At 40.3% G+C, this 19,255-nt stretch overlaps 1 protein-coding gene across 1 annotated transcript; it reads left to right on the top strand.

Moving 5' to 3' along the window:
• Positions 1 to 54: 54 nt before the first annotated feature.
• Positions 55 to 16,117, top strand: CFI (complement factor I; the record flags this gene model as incomplete). Its single annotated transcript, XM_081998695.1, has 12 exons — positions 55 to 114; positions 1,677 to 1,995; positions 4,057 to 4,201; positions 5,527 to 5,705; positions 6,742 to 6,852; positions 8,952 to 9,068; positions 10,237 to 10,275; positions 10,774 to 10,877; positions 11,513 to 11,628; positions 12,383 to 12,657; positions 13,797 to 13,898; positions 15,900 to 16,117. 12 exons carry the CDS (start codon positions 55 to 57, stop codon positions 16,115 to 16,117), a joined length of 1,785 nt encoding a protein of 594 aa, XP_081854821.1.
• Positions 16,118 to 19,255: the final 3,138 nt, after the last annotated feature.

Consider the following 19,255-nt stretch of genomic DNA (forward strand, 5'->3'; position numbering starts at 1 on the left):
TCAAAAGAATCCCAGCCAGAGGAATTTGTCTACAAAGGGAGATAAAATTTCATCATGCGAGTGGTCTCTGTTTTCTTGGTTTTCTTGTCTCTCTTTTGTTTTTGTGGATCAGAGGTAAGAACTTGCTTTACTGTAGTAGCAGTAATTTATTAAAAAAAAAAAGAGTTAAAAAGCAGTTTATTGTTATAAAAGCAGGACCTGTTGATTTTTTAAATTTTCCTTTCATAGTATTTGTGTTTTGTACATTTGTTTTAGCCCAGCTTGAATGTTTGAAGCTTGCTATTTCTCTCTCATGTATTGATTCTGTCTGGGGTTTATGCTAACAGGCTTCTGGAAAAGATTTTAATCATGATCCTATCCTAAACACAATTTGCAAGCATGGTTGACCGCAGAAAAGTGCTGCAATTTTCCCTGCTCCCCGTTTTTGAGAAGTGAGATGACAGTCTTCTAATGTGGCAACACAGTATATTGTACTGCCTGAAGGTTTGCTGCAGAATCTCTTCTGGCAGAAGTGTCCCAGAAAGCCCATCTGGGCTGAACGTTCAGCATGCCCTGAGTCTGTTAGAGAAACCCTTAGATAAAAATCAGCACCTTTTGTTCCTATCCAGGAGAAACATCTAGTACAATATGGGAGTTATGCCAAGCCGGATCTGGCTCACAGTTTGGATTCTACTGACCTGAGAACAGCAGGAAGAATTTAGTAAGATTATACAAGATTAAAAGGGATTTTGTTGGATTAAATTCTGCCCCAACACCATCTCCACTGACTTTACTGTGGCCAGGATTTCTTCATGAGAACTTTTAAGCTTCAGCTCTATTAATTCAGTTGACACAGTCAAAGCTGATAAATCACATTTGAGGACTAACTTTGCTCTCCTGTTTTTATGCAAAGTCCGTCCATATGTATTTTTCATGTTTCAGCATTCTTCCTACCCATAGATCTTAGTAAGCAAAAGCACTTGGCCAGCAGTGAAGTCACCAGAGAGCTGCGCAAACGCAGGTGCAGAGTCTCTCACCTACAGGCAGTTCGATGGGGGCTCAGGATATGTACTTGCAGTCCAGTGATGACCAGCAACCAGACTGCAAATCCACTGCTGTGCAAGATACAGGAAAAAAGCTGATAAGGGAGGGCATTTACTTTTCAAATTTCTTTAAGATACTTGTTACTTCAGCAGTCACACGGTAAAACAGATCATTAATTTTGGATTTCTTTATTTGCTTCTAAGTAGTTTATAAATATTTACAGGTGATATTTAAACGCAAAGCCAAGCAAGCCAATAAAAAAGTCTCAGGAAAAAACAAGTTTTTTTTTTTAATTTTTCTGGAGTTTAATTCCCCTTATGTTTTGATTTGCTTACAGTCCCACTGCTGTGGTGTGTTATAAACCATTAGCTTTAAAAACGTTTATAATCTGCTATGCACTTCAACTGATGTTTGCGGAGTAAAGAGTCTAAAGTTTGTGGCAGACCAGTAAGAGTGAAGATCACCAGGTGAATGATCCAAAAAGAAAGAAAAAGTTCAGAAAAACTGAGAAGGATGAGGTGGCCAAAGACAAGGGAATCATAAGATGGGAAAAGGCTTATGAATGAACACTTTGTTGAGGTCAGTAAAGGGATCTGCAGAATTCTTGGTGCAATTCCTAGTCTTGCTCCCTTTTTTTTTTTTGTGCCTTGCAGAATGCAGCATCTAATGCTGAAGAAAACCAGTTTCAGCAGGTTGAGCCTGCCCAGCCAGCTGAGCAAGACACGTACCTCATAGGAGAATGCTTAAGCAACCAATATACACAAAAGTCATGTCAGAAAGTTTTTTGTCACCCATGGGAACGATGTGTGGAGGGAAGATGCCTTTGTAAGCTTCCCTACCAGTGCCCAAAAAATGGCTCTTCAGTTTGTTCTACCAATGGGAAGTACTTCCATACTTACTGTCACCTGAAGAGCTACGAGTGTCAACATCCCGAAGCAAAGTTTCTGCACAAGGGAAAATGCATGTCTGAAGGTATTGACACCTCCTTTTCCAAAATGTATCAGTCAGTCATTTGTGGTCAAGGGGATGCTTACTATTTATAGCTCAGAAAGTCTGTTCATTTCCTTGCACCAGTAAAAACATGAAACAGAAAATAAGAAGTCATTAAAAGTGGACAGTATCTGTTGATTTTGCAAAAATAAAGTGATTGACAGGCCCAGGTCACCCTGCTGCTGGTAAGTTGCTCAAATCATCAGGTAGAAAAGGGGGAAATAGACACAGGAGAGAGCTCAGAGGTTTCCAAGCAGGGCACTGACTATGGTGAGAGGCACAGTGGGAGAGGGCCTGCTGAGAACATTAGCAGAGAGGGTATCTTTTTGGAGAGGGACAGACCTCACAGGAGCAAGAGTCCAAGGAATGGAGTCAAGTTCCTGAGGTACATCTGGGAGCGCATGGGGAGAAAGTAAGCCATGCTCACCTCCTGCACCTGGGTCAGAGCAACTCCTGGTATCAGTCCTGGGGGATGAAGGGATCGAGAGCAGCCCTGCCGAGAAGGACTTGGGGGTACTGGTGGATGAAAAGCTGGACATGAGCCGGCAATGTGTGCTCGCAGCCCAGGCGGCCAACTGTGTCCTGGGCTGCATCCAAAGCAGCATGGCCAGCAGGTTGAGGGAAGTGATTCTGCCCCTCTGCTCTGCTCTGGTGAGACCCCACCTGGAGTCCTGCATCCAGCTCTGGAGCCCTCAGCACAGGAAAGACATGGACCTGTTGGAGCGGGTCCAGAGGAGGCCACAAAAATGATCAGAGGGATGGAACACCTCTCCTGTGAGGACAGGCTGAGAGAGGTGGGGTTGCTCAGCCTGGAGAAGAGAAGGCTCTGGAGACACTTTGTTGCAGCCTTCCAGTACTTAACGGGGGCTTCTAAGACAGATGGGGACAGACTTCTTAGCAGGGCCTGTTTCGATAGGACAAGGGATAATGGTTTTAAACTAAAAGAGGGCAGATTTAGACTAGATGTAGGGAAGACATTTTTGACAGTGAGGGTGGTGAAACACTGGCACAGGTTGCCCAGAGAGGTGGTAGATGCCCCATCTGTAGAAACATTCAAGGTCAGGTTGGACGGGGCTCTGAGCAACCTGATCTAGTGGAAGATGTCCCTGCTTACTGCAGGGGGGTTGGACTAGATGACCTTTAAAGATCCCTTTCAACCCAAAGATTCGATGATTCTATGATCTTCATGCTGTGGATTTCATCAAAACAGAAAGCTATTGCCCTGCAAACCAGTGATGGTTTGCGCACTGACAAGCAGCTGTTTGTTCTCACCTGCTTTTCAGGCTGCACCAGGCTGCTTTGTCAGCTCAACCTCTGTTTGAGTGCAGGGAGAAATGGCTCCTGCTAACTGGGCGGGTGGCCTCTCAGACGTAGCAGTTGCTGTTCCTACCTGTCCTCCAGCCCCACCTCTACCGAATGCAGAGGGAGCAGCAAGCCGAGCCCGGGGCTCTCCTGCCCAGTCTCTGTCCCAGTACCATCCCTCCCTTTCCCCACAGAAGCAGCAACTCAACCCATAACCTTCAGGGTGGCAAAATTCAATTCTGCCTGTTACACTGGAAAGGATCAGAGCTCCTGTGTGTTCCTCGTGCGCTCGCTATACAGCTTCACTAAGTTAAGCTGAGGACCTTAGCTCCACTCTGAACAGAAGTTTTGCTACACAGGTAACAGAAGCAGGATCTGGCCATCACACTTGAAATGTTACTGGTTGGTTATCAAAAGTTCTCTAGTGAAAGTCATTATACTAAGATGCAACCTTTCCTTGGTAGACCTGCAGGTACTCTTACATGGTAGGAACCATTACTCTCATTTGTCCTGAAACTGGTATATTTTGAAAAAGTGGCAGGCTCAAAGCCACAAAGTCAGTCCTCAAAAATCGGGAATACTACCTGAAGCTTCTGATTCCCAATCTACTGTTCTTTCCATATGAACTTTGGCTCTAAATACAAAATTAGTTCTGATTTGTTTCTGTGCTGTCTTTCCACTAGATACATCTATATAATATGATTTTATTTAGGGATTTTTTTTATTTCTCTTTATTTTTAGAAACATTTGCAATCTCTGTGGGCCATGGAGATTCAAATTTGCTTCAAGTAAAGGCTGTGAGTCAAAAGAACCACTTTTTTGTATGTGATAGTGAGTGGACTATGAATGAAGCAAACGTGGCTTGCAGGCACCTTGGCTTTGAATTGTAAGTTTGGGGAATTTATATCTGGATAATTGCAAAGGTAGCGATGAAGAAAGAAGTAAAAGTAGTCACGCTTACATAAGTATCAGTCACAGTCAGCCAACAGTTAAGACAGAAAACTCATGAATGACATATTTGCTACAATATTCTGATAAAGCTTCTTAAATTGACACTCAAGAGTGAAAGCCAAAACATAAAATTTCTGTGTTCTATACTATACAAGCCATAATTGTTTTACTTTTAAAATAAAGCTGAAGACCAATGCACAGGTTTTCTCTCGGGCCTGTGTAAGGGAAAGTGCATAGATGGACCATCCCCAAGTAGCTCTGAGTGATAACCTGTATGCAGAGAAAAATATCTTGTGGTAGCTGACAACAGGGTACAGCTCTGTTTTGCCACTTGCACCAGCCAAACAAGAATCAGAACACATTTTTTTTTATTCAGTCCTTGCCCCAGCTGCCATTGCTTGCTTTGTCCCCCAGGCATGGCTGAAGCCACACAAGAGCTTGTTCTTTTTCCTGCAACCACACTGATGACCTGAGTTGCACATCCAGCTCCTCATAAAGAGTCAAATCTGTATCCTCTACATAATACTTTTACACATATACAACTAATTTAACTTAGTTAAGGCTGCCTCCCCAACCCTACCTGAAGGCTAAAAGTGCTACTGCAGTGCCCTAAACTGTCCCCTCTAGAGGAGAAGCAAATATTTCCTCATCCTGATCAGTATCTCTTTAGATAGCAAGGAAGGGTTAGTCCTGGGACAGAGCATTCAGCCCTGGAGTCCCATTGTAAGCCTCTCTAGTTACTCATTTACTCGATCCATATTTCTTTAAGGTAGGGGACACATACACTGTTAGGAGGCTATCGCTCAGGTAAAACCAAGGGAGATAAAATGTATTAATGCCAACCTTGCAGTGGCCTGAGCTGCCTCAATATGCATTGGCTTTGGTGACATCAAGGGTACTTGACCCCAGGCAGGGGGTTTCCAAATTATGGCTCACCTGTGCCCACACAAAGAGAGAGATCTGACCTTACAAGTTTTGCAACATAAGGAGACTCTTCTATCCGTCATGATACAGTGACTGTCGTAGAGCTACATAGGGATTTAGGGACAGTTCTAGGCAGCAACCTGCAAAAATTAGCACTTTGTTTCACCTTTTCTTCCAAAGGAAACATCTCCTACTTACCCCTCCATGGGAAGTCTGCTCTTTTTCTTAGCCATGACCAAAAATCTTTAACACTGGGGAAAATCACATAAATTCTAAACAATAAAAGCAGTAGACAATCCATTGTGATGTAATTTGTTATTATTTGTATCTTCACAGAGGTGCTGAATATTACCAATCCAATTCCAGAATCACAGAATCTGCTTTAAATTTGTTGCACTGTCTGCAAATAACTTGCAGGGGCTTAGAGACAAGTCTTGCTGAATGTCACATAGAGGTGAAATCAAGACACAGGAATGAGGGACTTGTTAGCCTCCAGTGCCATGAAAATCTCAGAGGTTAGTAGGTTTTTTTAGTTTTATATCTATTTGGGGTTCTTACATTTTAAGTTTATTTTAAATAATTAGGACCTAGTTTGCTGAACTCTAAGTCAGAGCAAACCTGCACTGAAACCTTTTGATTTTTTTAAATAATCCCTTTGTAAACTTTAAGACAATTGAGGCAGTCATGAGTCAAGGCAGTCTTGATGTTATGAGTTTGGAAAATCACTGTTGTTCCTAAAGTATTTTTACAGATGTTTCCCAAAAGCAAATATATTTCACCCATGGTTCTGTTTCTTCCCCCACCCCTACCAAGGTATATTTTATCCCACAAGTCTTGTCTTTCCCAGGTTAACTGATGCCAAGCAGGTGACAACCTGGGAGACCAGGTGATGAGACAGGTGACAACTTCCTAGTCACTGCTTTGCCTATGAGGGAGATCAGTTAGGACGCTAGTAGCACTGTAGCCAGACAAGCATAATTATAGCAGAACTGCTTATGTCTTCTGGGGAGTTTTGGAACTCTTCAGTTTCTCACCAACATAAGGGGAATTAAGCCCTTCTTTTGACTTCTAACAGCTTGCTCTTCCCTGTAGTGAGTTTTCTTTGGCACTGATAAATATCAGCCCAAGATGCTGCTGGTTAGGAGAGCTATGAATCATCTCAGTTTTTTCTTATGCCACAAAAGCAAGAGTTAACAGACTCTTGATGACTTCCTTCTAGAGGGGGAACATCCATCATCTTAATCACTTGAATCATTTACAGTGGGTTTGAACAGATCATTTCTGGTTTAGTCCTTGTCTAGAAGAAATTAAGTTCCCTTCTGCCAGGCTACTGCAAGTTGGAGGAGGAAAATACGTGGTCACATTGAAAGCATGATGAAAAGGCAATAAAACAATAAAAAAAAATTCCTATTTCCATTACTGGGCCCCAGAATGCCTACTGTTGCTAGCCTAAACTGCTGATAGAATAAAATGTGCAAGCAGAAATTCCTGTGGGCAGTTGTGAACCTTTAGATATTTCCACACTAACTTCATTTTCATTGTGCTGCACAGCTTGTTCAGATGGTGAGTTTCATTGTGTCAACAAGAAGTGCATTTCTCTGAATAAAACCTGTGATGGAATCAATGACTGTGGAGACCTAAGTGATGAACTGTGCTGTAGAGGTAATAATTTCCTTTCTCAGATGTTTCAAAGCAGAAAACCACCTCCAAAGAATTTTTACAGTGATCTAACAGATGAAGTCTCTTTTCCAATAAGTCACTACATTAAAGCAATCAAACCATAGTTTATGTACAACTATGTTTTTTTGCAAGTGCAAAAAAAGTGAGCATAATAGAATTTTTTGAAGCAGGCAAGTGATCTCTGAGAATCTGGATTTCCTCAGAGGATGAGGAAATAATATGAGATTATTTAGGAGGCTGTTAAGCATTGATACAAAAAAATGAGCCATGATAGAATGAAAAAGTATTTTTAGTTGGAGAAAATCAATGGTAATTAAACAAAGACACTGTTTTTCCAATGGGCTATCTTTAAACCAAAGTAACGTATCTCTTAAATTTATTACTAATGCAAGATTATCTGTAGAATATCTGTGAAACAGTTCCTATCACATTGCCTGTTCATGAGCAGTCATTCTTTCAGCATCTGCAATTCCAGCTGTAACAACTTTGATTAGAAACAAGGAATGGATCTAGCATAACCTGAATGCAGGAGGGTACTTTCAGAAGTTGGGTTTCAGGTGCCAAATGGTGGTGTGGGCTACAAATCCCATCACTACCCCTAAATAACCTTAATTTTGTAGTTTCACAATTGTCAGTAAATTTAATCTGGTAATTGTGGAAACACAGTCACAGGCATTTTAGAAAAAAACAAATACCTGTAACTTCATGTCTTTAGAGGACATTTATGCAGATTCCACTTGACCAAAAACAGTGCTGTTTCAGTGGTATGGGCTGAAAACAATGCTTCCTGGAATCAAAAGAAGTATTTCAACAGAGTTCAGTGGTCTTTGGATCATATTGGGGTATCTGGTTACTTTTAGAGAACTATCTTATTTTACCCCACCGGAAGTACTGCATCCAGCTCTGGAGCCCTCAGCACAGGAAAGACATGGACCTGTTGGAGCGGGTCCAGAGGAGGCCACAAAAATGATCAGAGGGATGGAACACCTCTCCTGTGAGGACAGGCTGAGAGAGTTGGGCTTGTTCAGCCGGGAGAAGAGAAGGCTCTGGAGAGACCTTGTTGCAGCCTTCCAGTATTTAACGGGGGCTTCTAAGACAGATGGGGACAGACTTCTTAGCAGGGCCTGTTTCGATAGGACAAGGGATAATGGTTTTAAACTAAAAGAGGGCAGATTTAAACTAGATGTAGGGAAGACATTTTTGACAGTGAGGGTGGTGAAACACTGGCACAGGTTGCCCAGAGAGGTGGTAGATGCCCCATCTGTAGAAACATTCAAGGTCAGGTTGGACGGGGCTCTGAGCAACCTGGTCTAGTGGAAGATGTCCCTGCTTACTGCAGGGGGGTTGGACTAGATGACTTGTAAAAGTCCCTTCCAACCCAAACTATTCTATGATTATTTTCTATTAAAGACATATATCCTTAAATAGTAGATTGACATAAGATTATGAAGTAACTCAGAAAAACCTGCCACAAATTCAAGCACCGCTTTGCTTTTGATAACGTACAATGTCACCCCAAGAGTTAAAAGGAAGGGGGATCTCAGGTTTATAAGAACGTTTCATATAATGAAAAATTTTAAAAGAAATGTTATTAAATCCAGTATCTTCAAAATAAGACTCTTGATTCCTAAGCCTCCATTTAGGCATTTAGCTCATTCAACCAAAGGCCAGCTTTGATTCTGATTTGAGGGGGGGTAAGGAATTTGACCCAAGCATCATAAGTTCCTAATCTGAGATGATCAGTAATGCTGGCAAAACTGGAGGTCCTTTGGCTGAGGTTGAGTGTGGGCATGTGTTGTGGATGAAACTGGTAAGGAGTGATACCAAGTCTAGAAGTACAGTACTGAACTGGTAACAGAGATCCACATTTTTTAAAACTTCAAGATTGTAAAGTGAGGAGAGCCAAGTATCAATTTCATTCTACACTTACAGAGCCTGCTTTTGTGATCTATTTATGGACAGCCAAGTACCCCATAACATGGATATTATATTGTGTTTATATTTTTAAAGCTGTCTAACTATGTGAGGTTGCTGAATCATATGATCCTGTGATTTACATTTGTAATTCTCCTGTGTTACAGAGTGCAGAGGCAACAGTTTCCACTGTCGGTCAGATATCTGTATTCCAAATAAGAACGTCTGTAACAAAGAAATTGACTGCCTCACAGGAGAGGATGAAGCTCGAGTTCTCTGTGCAGGTTTCCTTCTGAAAGATGTTTTTGTTTTTTTCCTTTCATTCTGCTCAATTATAACTAAAGACTTCACAATGCATATTATTAAATTATTTAACAGATTAGCAAAACCAAAATGTACACAAGAATTAGTCTTCCCAGTGTTATGTTATGCATAGTATGAAGATAAGGTTACGTAATTTTCCTCCCTTTTCTTCTGGAAAAGAATAGCAAGAAAATTAAAGGAAGGAAGAAACAGATGGTGTTTTAGGCAGATTATGCCTTTTGCTTACGTGGCCATGTGTCAACCTGGTATCCCATATTTGTGAAGAAAGCGTAGACAGGGTGGGCAGAAATATTTTCCTCACAGATGAGGAATTCAACTAGTTTGTCAATATAATAATTCTTCTGTGCTGTTGCCCTCACTGTTGAAAAGATTTTGTTTTGTTTTGAAATTGGAATGTTCTTCCTTGCTCTGATAAGAGACAACGTCTAAAGCCAAAAAGTAAACACTACTGGTAAATGATAACTGGTAAAGGTAAACTGAACTCTCAAGGTAAACATTACTGTCAGTAACATGAGAACAGACCCAATCCTCAGCCTCCATTTAGGAACTGAATTCAATGGGCATTTTGTTTGAATAAAAGCTGACAAACCAGATTCAGAAAGCATTTAATTTACCTCTCATGCTGAATACCCTCCCTTATCCTGTTAAAGGAGGCACACAGTACATACAGCATCATCTAAATTGGGGAAAAAAAAATCCTGTTACCTAATACTCCTTCGGGCTTTAGAAAGCTCCAAAAGGTTGATGGGGCAGGACGAGGAATTTCTGTTGTTTCTTGGTGGAGGAGAATGGGATATCACTTCAGAGATCAAAAAACAAAAAAAGGCCATTTCTCAGGGTTGCTTTGCAGAAGGGTTCTCTAGGCATAGAAAGCAGAGTAGATGTCATGTAGTTATTAATGAGTATCTGCTGGATATAGGTCATTTGTAGGCTGAGGCAGCCAAAGAGTGTGTAGTAGGAAAGGAAATGGCAAGCACCAGGCTGAGAGAGTATTGCTGTCCCTGTGAAATGGTGTGCCCTTATGCATTTAAAATGTGTACTACGAGTTTTTCACACAAACATATACTCAAGTAATAGAACAAATTTAAATGCTTGCCAGCTTTTTTGGAATTTGTTTTTCTACTACAGGCAAAGACAAACGTGCTGAAAATCACACTATGGATGAAGGTAAGTGTAACTAACCCTCCAAAAAGCACAGCATCCCCTCTTATTAGTAGCTTTCTAGCTACCAGCCACCTGGCCAGATCCAGAACACTCAGATATCTGGACTTTGTGATTTAGTAATATACACTCTGGGGCTTATTAATTTACCTTGCTTTCCACTAATTTCAAGAATGCCATAATAATTCATCCTGGCTGAGGACCCACATCTGCATGTTTTGGCAACTGGTGGAGGTAAACTCTCAGCAAATCTAGGGGAACTGCTTTAAAATTATTTGCCTGAATGCAAGCAGTAGTGGAAAATGAAGAGAAGCAATGTGATGCTAAGACACAAGCAATTTTCAAAGCAAAAACAGATGCCAAAATTTTTGGTCTTCGCTTTCCTGCTACTTCAGCTATTGGCATATTCACAGCACTCAAATTTTCAATATAAAGATAAAACTGTCCCCAAATAGAGAGAATGGATACCTGAATTCTGATGCACACTCTTCCTTTTTGTTAAAGAAAGAAAAATCATAAAGACACTTCTTCCCCAAGTACACTGCGGTCTTACAAATCACACGTTAACTCGACGGAAAAGAATCGTAGGTGGACATATTGCAAGAAAGGTAAAAAAAAACCCCTTACCAGATATGAGTTCATTTGGCATCAATTTAAATGGGCATTATTGTCCTTCTGTTAAAATGTATGGAAATAATAAAATCAGCTATAACACTAATTTCATGTTTTGCAGCATTAGTGGCATTGCACTGAACAAAAGTAAAGAGAAGCACAATTTGTAAAGTAAAATATGGAGTTCCAAAATTGAGCATTACAGTACAAGTACACATGGAAAATGATTCAGCAAAATACTTAATACTATAGCTAGAAATAACAATTCTGACAAAATGGAATTTTAATTTGCGCCTTTGAAACAGAATGCAGTCAGAAATGCTATACTCAATCATACCAGGTCTTATTCTACATCTGTTTCTCTGGCTACACGGGGTTTCATGACAGAAAGCAGGACGGAAGGCGGCATTGCACAAAGTCAGAAGACTGAACAAAATTACTGCATTTTAGAATATATATCCTTTGTATCAGATGGAGACAAATTCACAATTTCTGGATAGCAGATTTTTTATTTACAATCAGGTATAGTCAAGGAGATGAGGTCATACCAAGAACTGTGTTTCCCTTTATGCACTGAAAATAGTACAATTATGATGATTTCACATTATTTGTGTGTTTGTTGTTTGAACAGGGTGAATTCCCTTGGCAAGTGGCAATTAAAGAAACCGGCAGTGAAGGTACAACAGTGTACTGTGGAGGGGTTTATATTGGTGGCTGTTGGGTTCTGACTGCTGCACACTGTGTCAGGTAAAAACAACATACTGGGAAATTATTTTCTTCTTGCAGGGCCAAAAGACTGACTTGGATATTATTGCCCTTCTTAGCTACCTGTTTGCCAATTCTGGTTTGCCCATTGAATAAAACAATTTTAAACATTGACTCACCCACATTAATGATGGAGAAGATTCAGAGAAAGAAGTAGAATATTTTGGCAGTGAACAGAAAGATGAAAAAGTAACGATGAGTTTGAAAAGAGACAGCATTTTTCAGTCAGATAGCAGGCAGGCAGGAAAGGTTCACCGTAGCCTCTTTGCCTGAAAGGGTGACACAAGGGACCTCCTCTCTTCCCCGTCTCTGCCTTGGTGAAGTCCAGGATCTCTTCCCTGAGAATATCCCTGGGGTCACATATTCCCCAGAACAAGCAAGGGCAGACAGGGAGGATTTGCCACTCCCAGCATCCCATACACATCTGCTCACTCTTCTTTCACTGGAAATCAGAGAGGCATAAATGCCTGATTTCTCTTTATCACAGGACTAAGCACAGAGGCTTGCCTTTAATATTTTTTTCTGTATTAGTTGCAGTACTCAGCAGTGTCATCTGTCTTGCATTTGCTACACTTCAGAAAAAGCTGGATATCAAGTCCAGAAAAAAACTACATGTATATAATATGAATTTTTATTCCAGATAAACTTTGATAAAATGCAAAAGTTTACAGCTAGTTGAAATGTACAGTGCTTGTGTTAAGTACCAAACATATTTTATTTCACTGTTTTTTTCCAGGGCAAATCGAGTTCATCAGTACCGTGTCTGGATTGGACTGTTGGATACAATACTGTACGACAGAGAGACAGATACTTTCAGACTAAAACAACTGATAATCCATGAAAATTATAATGCATCAACTTACGAAAATGACATTGCTCTGCTGCAGCTGAGAGATTATGGGAAAGGAGAATGCCTCCTGAAATACAGTACACCTGCCTGTATCCCATGGTCAGAGTATATGTTCACGGCTGGTGACAAATGCAAGGTTTCTGGATGGGGACTAGAGAAAGGTATTTGCTTTAGTGCTTACTACAAGAATGTATTATTTGTATCACTCATTTTCTAATTGTGGTGAGCTTTCATTTTGAAAAAGCTGAAGAGTAGTTGTGCACAAAGCACTCGGAAGACGTGGAGTACAGAAAACATAGGCTGTGGTTCAGCATTCAGCTATTGCTGTTGGTTGTCTTTTCTGTACTGCTTCCTCTGCTGTTTCAGCCACTTAGTAAATTGATCTGGAGGACACCTCTGGTTGAAAACTACCCTGACAATATGAAATATTCCTTTTGCCAATCTAAAATTTATATTGGCTGCAGAGACCTGGTAATGACATTTAACAAATGGTGGTTAGTAGCTCATAGTGGCCCATAGTCACAGCCCATCCTCTGTCCCCTGCCCAAGAGGATCTGAGCTACAGCCAACAGTTATGAATCTCGGCACATCTTATCTCAGACGTGTTTGAGTTTAGCCCAGAGAAGGTTGCACAGAGACAGATAAGCCAAACGTAATCATGCTTTCAAAGATTTGGGAAGCATTTGTTTTGTATCAGAGAGCTTACAGCCTGGCGTTGGAGGTACCACATACTGGTTGTGAGGCTTCTCCTGTCCATAGTCAGCAGCAGTACATAAAGCAAATGCAAAGTTGGGAATTACTAGCAAACAGACAGAGAACAAAACAGAGCATCTTCTTAAGCTTGTGATACATAGTTCACGTGTATCGTCAATATCTGGTCCACTCATCCCGCAAAGACAGAGTAGATTGGAAAAAAGGTAACAAGGATGATCAGAGCCACATCTCCATTTCATAGAAAACAATATACCAGTTTCCCAGTGTCTGAAAACCTTGATATGGAAAACACAGAAAAAACCTGAAGGAAGACAAGGAAAGGGAAAAGGGTGAAAATGTCACAAAATGAAAGTACTGTATTTAACCCTGCAATTAAACCACTCTGCTTTTATTTTGAAATATATGGCCAATGTACTGTAATTCATATGGGGTAAGTGTTAGTGGCAGTTTAAGGTATCTGGTTTATAATATTGAAGATTATATTCTGCAGATAAGCAAATATATAACTTTGAATTTATGATATTAAAAGTGTCTAATATGTACTTACCATTTTTAATTTAGAAAAGTTTATTCTTTCCTTTTCCAGGTTATATCAAACAATATATCCTCAAGTGGGGCAGTGTTAATTTATTTCACAATTGTTCTGAATTGTATCCAGGACGATTTTTTAAACAAATGGCATGTGCAGGTAAGCATCATTTTTCTAACTATAATTTCTCTGCCATCAAACCCACTGTTTACAAGGTCAGACATACTGTCTGGGAATCTTTCAGACTTGGGAAACACAATAAACTGATTGCCACAGTATCACCATTACCAAATGCTAGCCATTGGAGCCTAGATGTGTCCACCATTATATAACTATTTATAAACAGAGTTAAGATGACAGTGTGCCAAGTTTCTGTGATTATGTGGGCAAATTTCAGCATGCAATTTGAGTTGTGTTTTCCTAAATACACAAGGACTTTACATCCCACTGAAATTCCTGCCTTTACTGTATTTGATTCTGATTCAACAACATATTTAAGCAAATGCCTGTCTTAGAGCACATTAGTAGTTCTGTTGACTAGAATGTGAATATTCATCTGCCTAGACATTTGCTACTACCATACTGCACCCCAGGAAAAACATGATTAACTTTTCAAACTAAGATTAGTCTGGCCAGGAAACTGGTTGTCACTCCTAATACTAAAATAAGGATTTTGAATACACATTGTTAACTTCTGAAGTAACGAAAGGTATTGCCAAATACATGACTAAAAGAGCAATGAGCATTCAACTTACAGGGCAGATAGTTTCAACTGTTCTTTAAATCAAAAAGTAAAGGCAATATTTAAACAAACTACTTAACAAGAAAAATAAAAACCAGATATAAAAGCCAAATCATTTGTGATAAATTTAGCACGACATCTACAAGATATTGGGTTTGTCTACTGTGCAAGTTCCGCAACTTATCGCCTTGATCTTCAATGTATTTCAAGTGATCTACTTTACCAGGTGGTAACAAAGACAGTATCACATGGGACAACATCAGAAAAGGGGTATCTGGGGTTAGCTTCCCCTCCCTGATGCAAACACAAACTTGGGAATTAAGGGCTAGTATCCATAGGAGTTAGTTAATACAAGCAAGTATTAATTAAACTGAGTTAAAGGCAATAAAATATTGTCTTACAGGATTAGTAATTCCAACTCCAAAAAGTGCACAAAACTCTCCCTCAGTAATGTAGAGATTCAAGAAAGAGGTTACATTTTTAAAAACTTGCAGACTCATGCTTAGTATGGATTCCTTCATACTAGGTCAATCAACCAAACAGAAAAGTGTAGTAAGGGTATTAGACATTAATACACTTTTACCTGTATACAGGACAAAGCATAAATCATATTCTAGCTCTGTAGCAGGGCTTCTGTTTATATCACATCCTTCACTCTCAATTAATTTTTTCACAAGCACTGTATTTGCTGAATTGCAAACAAGTAGTTCTGTTCGCACTGAAACTTATGAAGAGCACTGGATCCTCCACACTTGTGCCGCAGGGCCACTATCTGGCGTTGCAAAAGGTCCACGCTGTGACTGAGACCTTGCAGTGAGGGCACTTACAGACAGTTGCTCTCCCCCCAACCATCCCAGCAGTCGCATGCTCTCTTTCTTGTACTTGCCCACCTATTTTCATAACGCTGGTAGAGAAAATAGTTTTGAGGCCTCTGCATCTCTGTACAGCTCTGTACAGGTGAAACTGGCCAATGAATTACTGGGTAGAGAGGACACCAAAGGCAGACATGTAGGCACACACATATATCACGATAGCTTAGTTTCCATAGGAATCAGCCTACAAATCTTTTTACCTTTTTCTTCCCACTTTTGGTCACTTTTCATGAGCTACTTCTAATGATCTAATACACAACATGGCTGAATTCTTCTCTATTCCACAGGGTAAAACAAGACTCACATCACTGACATCAAAGCAAATTAGGAGAATTTGGGCCAGCCACAAATCTAAAGAGGGGCCCCACACTTAAAAAGAAAGTAGAAGTAATAGACCGAAGAGGTTAGGAACCTCCTTTACTGGAGACCATTAGGCAAACATCTGCCAGGAAGCAACATGGACCTGAAAAAAATCCAGAGCTCTGTTTTGTGTGCTAGCTTGGATATGAACTTATTTCCACTTTTTTATTTCCTCTTTTGCTTCAGGTACTTATGACGGCTCCATAGACAGTTGCAAAGGAGATTCAGGAGGACCCTTGGTCTGTTTTGATGCAGAAAATGTGGCGTATGTCTGGGGTATTGTCAGCTGGGGTGAGAACTGCGGGGAGGCTGGTCATCCTGGCGTATATACAAAAGTCGCCAGCTATTATGATTGGATTAGCCATCATGTGACAAGGAGCCTCATTTCACGGTATAATATCTGAACCTCGGAAAATTAAATACTTCCTTCTTATCACCCATGCAAAAATGAATGCTAGTCCTTTTTTACTCTCAGCAGCCATGTAACTTAGTAACAATTAGTACAAATCTTTACAGAATATATTTTGAAAATTCTTAACACTCTATGAATACCACAATTTTGCAGAAGCCTATAGGAAGGTAATTTTTACATGAATCCGCAGCAAAAGTCTCTAATAAAAGCAGGGAAATTAAAATATCTTTTTCTTGTTGTTACTTTGGTTTTTTCCCACATTTCACATTGCATTTCAATTGCGGTTGTTTATTTATTTAAAACGGACAACCATACTGAAAGCAGTGGTTGGAAAATGACTGCACTGGCAATACGTGAACTTCCCAGAAAGGACAGCAACCAGAGTACTTTAAAGAACTTCCACCTTGAGGAATAGGTCACTAGAAACCCTCAGGATGCTGACTTGCTTGGCAGTTGATTCTTTAGGCTTACTGCAAAAGTAGACTTCAGACCATCTATTAATTGACAGATTGACTATGATCATGAGATTTGTTGTGATACAATTTCCCAAATAATAACTCTGTTTGGTGATCATTTTTCCAGTTACAGACAATTTTTATCTAGTTAACCTACCTCATCTGATCATCTAGTTTGGGGCAATTTTAGTAGCTCCAAGTTTTATTAATTTAACTGCAGCTGGTCACAAACAACAAAGGAATTTTAAAACTTGAATCTTCAACTTAAATAAAAAGCATCTTTACTATCTTAAGTTTTTTGTGCATGTATATTTCTGGTATCTGACAAATTCTTAACATCTGTATAGATATATACTTACATATATACACACACATACACACAATTTATGTAACAATATAAATATATTAAAAGTCCATATATTATACAGATAGACCTAATACTACAAAACCAAGTTGCAGATCTACAGTTAAGAATTAACACTCTCAGTCCTAGAAATCACCCACCAGATTCTCAGATTAGCACAAGCTTCCTACACCAATATACAGAAGTGTGAAACAGTAATGCCAAGAAAGAACATCCAGGGCCTGATCCTGCAATGTACAGTCGGGGAGGGGGTTTCCTACTGCCTTAAATGACCCAGAACTGGATGAAGACGAGAGGCCATCAACAAAACTGGAACAATTAAGCAGAAAGTCCATCTGCTTCCACCAATCTTTGTGAGGAAGTTCTGCCCACATAATCATCAGGAAGCACAACCCAAAGACAGTAGTAATGGTGCCTACTGTAACAAAATGTCAGTCTACACGTAACAGTCTCACATTCAGCAACAGTTATGCACAGAAAGTGTGCACAAAAATTTTTTAAAACTACTAGAATTTGGTTTGTGGATTGGTACGCTCAACACAAAACTGTCAAACAGCTTCAGGACCATCTCTATCAGTTCTATGAAACTGCTCAATAGTTTTACAACATACTTCACTGTATTCTAATTTACAGATGTTTTTAGTAACCATTTCACTTTATTCCTCTCAATTATCCTGTTGAACAAATGCCATACGTTCATACAACACAGTTGTTGTGGTGGTGTTTTTTCTATAATGCATCATAGTTTGCTTCAGACAACATTTTTACATTTTCATTGACTTTTCTTCACCTTCCAATCTTGTAAAAAACCCACATCAGCATGAATCTGTCATGTAAAGACACTGTCAATCACCAATAACTAAAGAAAGGGTATGAATTGCTTCTCTTAACCCCCCCCCCCCCCAACAAGTGTTGCTATTTAGGAAAGCATTTAAGTATATTCCTACACAGGAATTACTTTGCTGTCTTTGTAAAGTAATCATAGGGAAAAGCTGGACAGGTGTAGGAAGAGCTCCCTCTCTTGTTTGACTTAATTAACTTCTGTAAAGAACTTTTGCCACCTATTTCTTCAGTTAACTACAAATAATATTAAATGCTGATGATGAAAAGAAAAAACCTAGCAGAATATTTAACCATGTATCTTTCTGCTCTGCCTATTGATGTGGAAGGCTCTCAGTTTTCTTTCATTTCCTGTTCTTCTTTACGGTAACTTTGTCCTGAAGCCCAATATTACTATGTTCTGAGGCATTCCACTCGTCTTAAAACAGAGCTTTCATTACAAAAATTAAAACAATTTCCGCATGGTTCCACTTCAGCTCATCTGTGAAGCATCTAGAATTTAAATATAAAATTAATAAAAATTTTATCATTTAAAAAAACCCACCCAACCACAAAACCAAGCAGGATGTTTAGCAAGCAAGTTCACATCGTGCTCTGATTTTTCTTTTCAGCCAATCAAGACTAGGCTTTTAATGTTTAATAGATGGACTTTCATTTTGCCCTCTTTTACAACCCTGTCTTGCACATTTGATGATGCTACCTGAAACTGACTCACTCACATGTGTAAAGGTCACTGGATCCTTCTGGTTTCCTGGATCCACTGGTTTCCTTCACATTGAACATCATCGTAAAATTAGGTTAAAATTTTAACACTTCAAGTACATATTCCCTACTGCATTTTTTTTCCCCTTCTAAACAAGTGTGCCTTCCAAAAGGTCATGTTTTTCTAGCTGTATTAATGCAAGTTCTCCCCCCAGACTGCAAAGAAGGTGAGCAGTATGTGGTTTTGGGCACACTCCTTGCATAGGCAGCCTTCGCTCTGAGCACTAGCCGGGTCCCAACGCGGCCAGCGCGACACCTGCCCTCCTTCCCTCCAGCCCCACAGCGGCAGCATCTGGATGGCTGGCTAGAAAATCAGCCTTTCCGTCTATCCTCCAACACGCTAGTGGTGTCTCTTTCGCACTTAGCAAAGCCAAGCTCACCACTTCTAACAGAGTCACCAAATAAAGGTTTTCCCAAGTAGAAAGTCCTGGGGTTTCGTATTAGCCGATAGCAGCGGCACCTCCCAGGGCCCTGCTCTGGCAGCGCCGCCGTGCCACACAAACCGGTAGCCCGCTGCTCTCCCGCTTCGTATCTGGACGGGTTTGGAAAAGGTCCCCCCGTGGAACCGTGACCTGCTGGAGACGACGGCGGCGTTTCCCCTGTTAAAACAGCCCGCGCTGTAGCGGGGTGGGCCTGAGGCCGCGATTTGCGGCCTGTTTCCTCTGGCCACCTGCAGCGGGGGCGAGAGACTCTGCCCGCTCGCACTCCC

The sequence above is a fragment of the Phaethon aethereus genome (assembly GCF_964289735.1).
Source record: "Phaethon aethereus genome assembly, chromosome: 4".
Taxonomy (NCBI): domain Eukaryota; kingdom Metazoa; phylum Chordata; class Aves; order Phaethontiformes; family Phaethontidae; genus Phaethon; species Phaethon aethereus.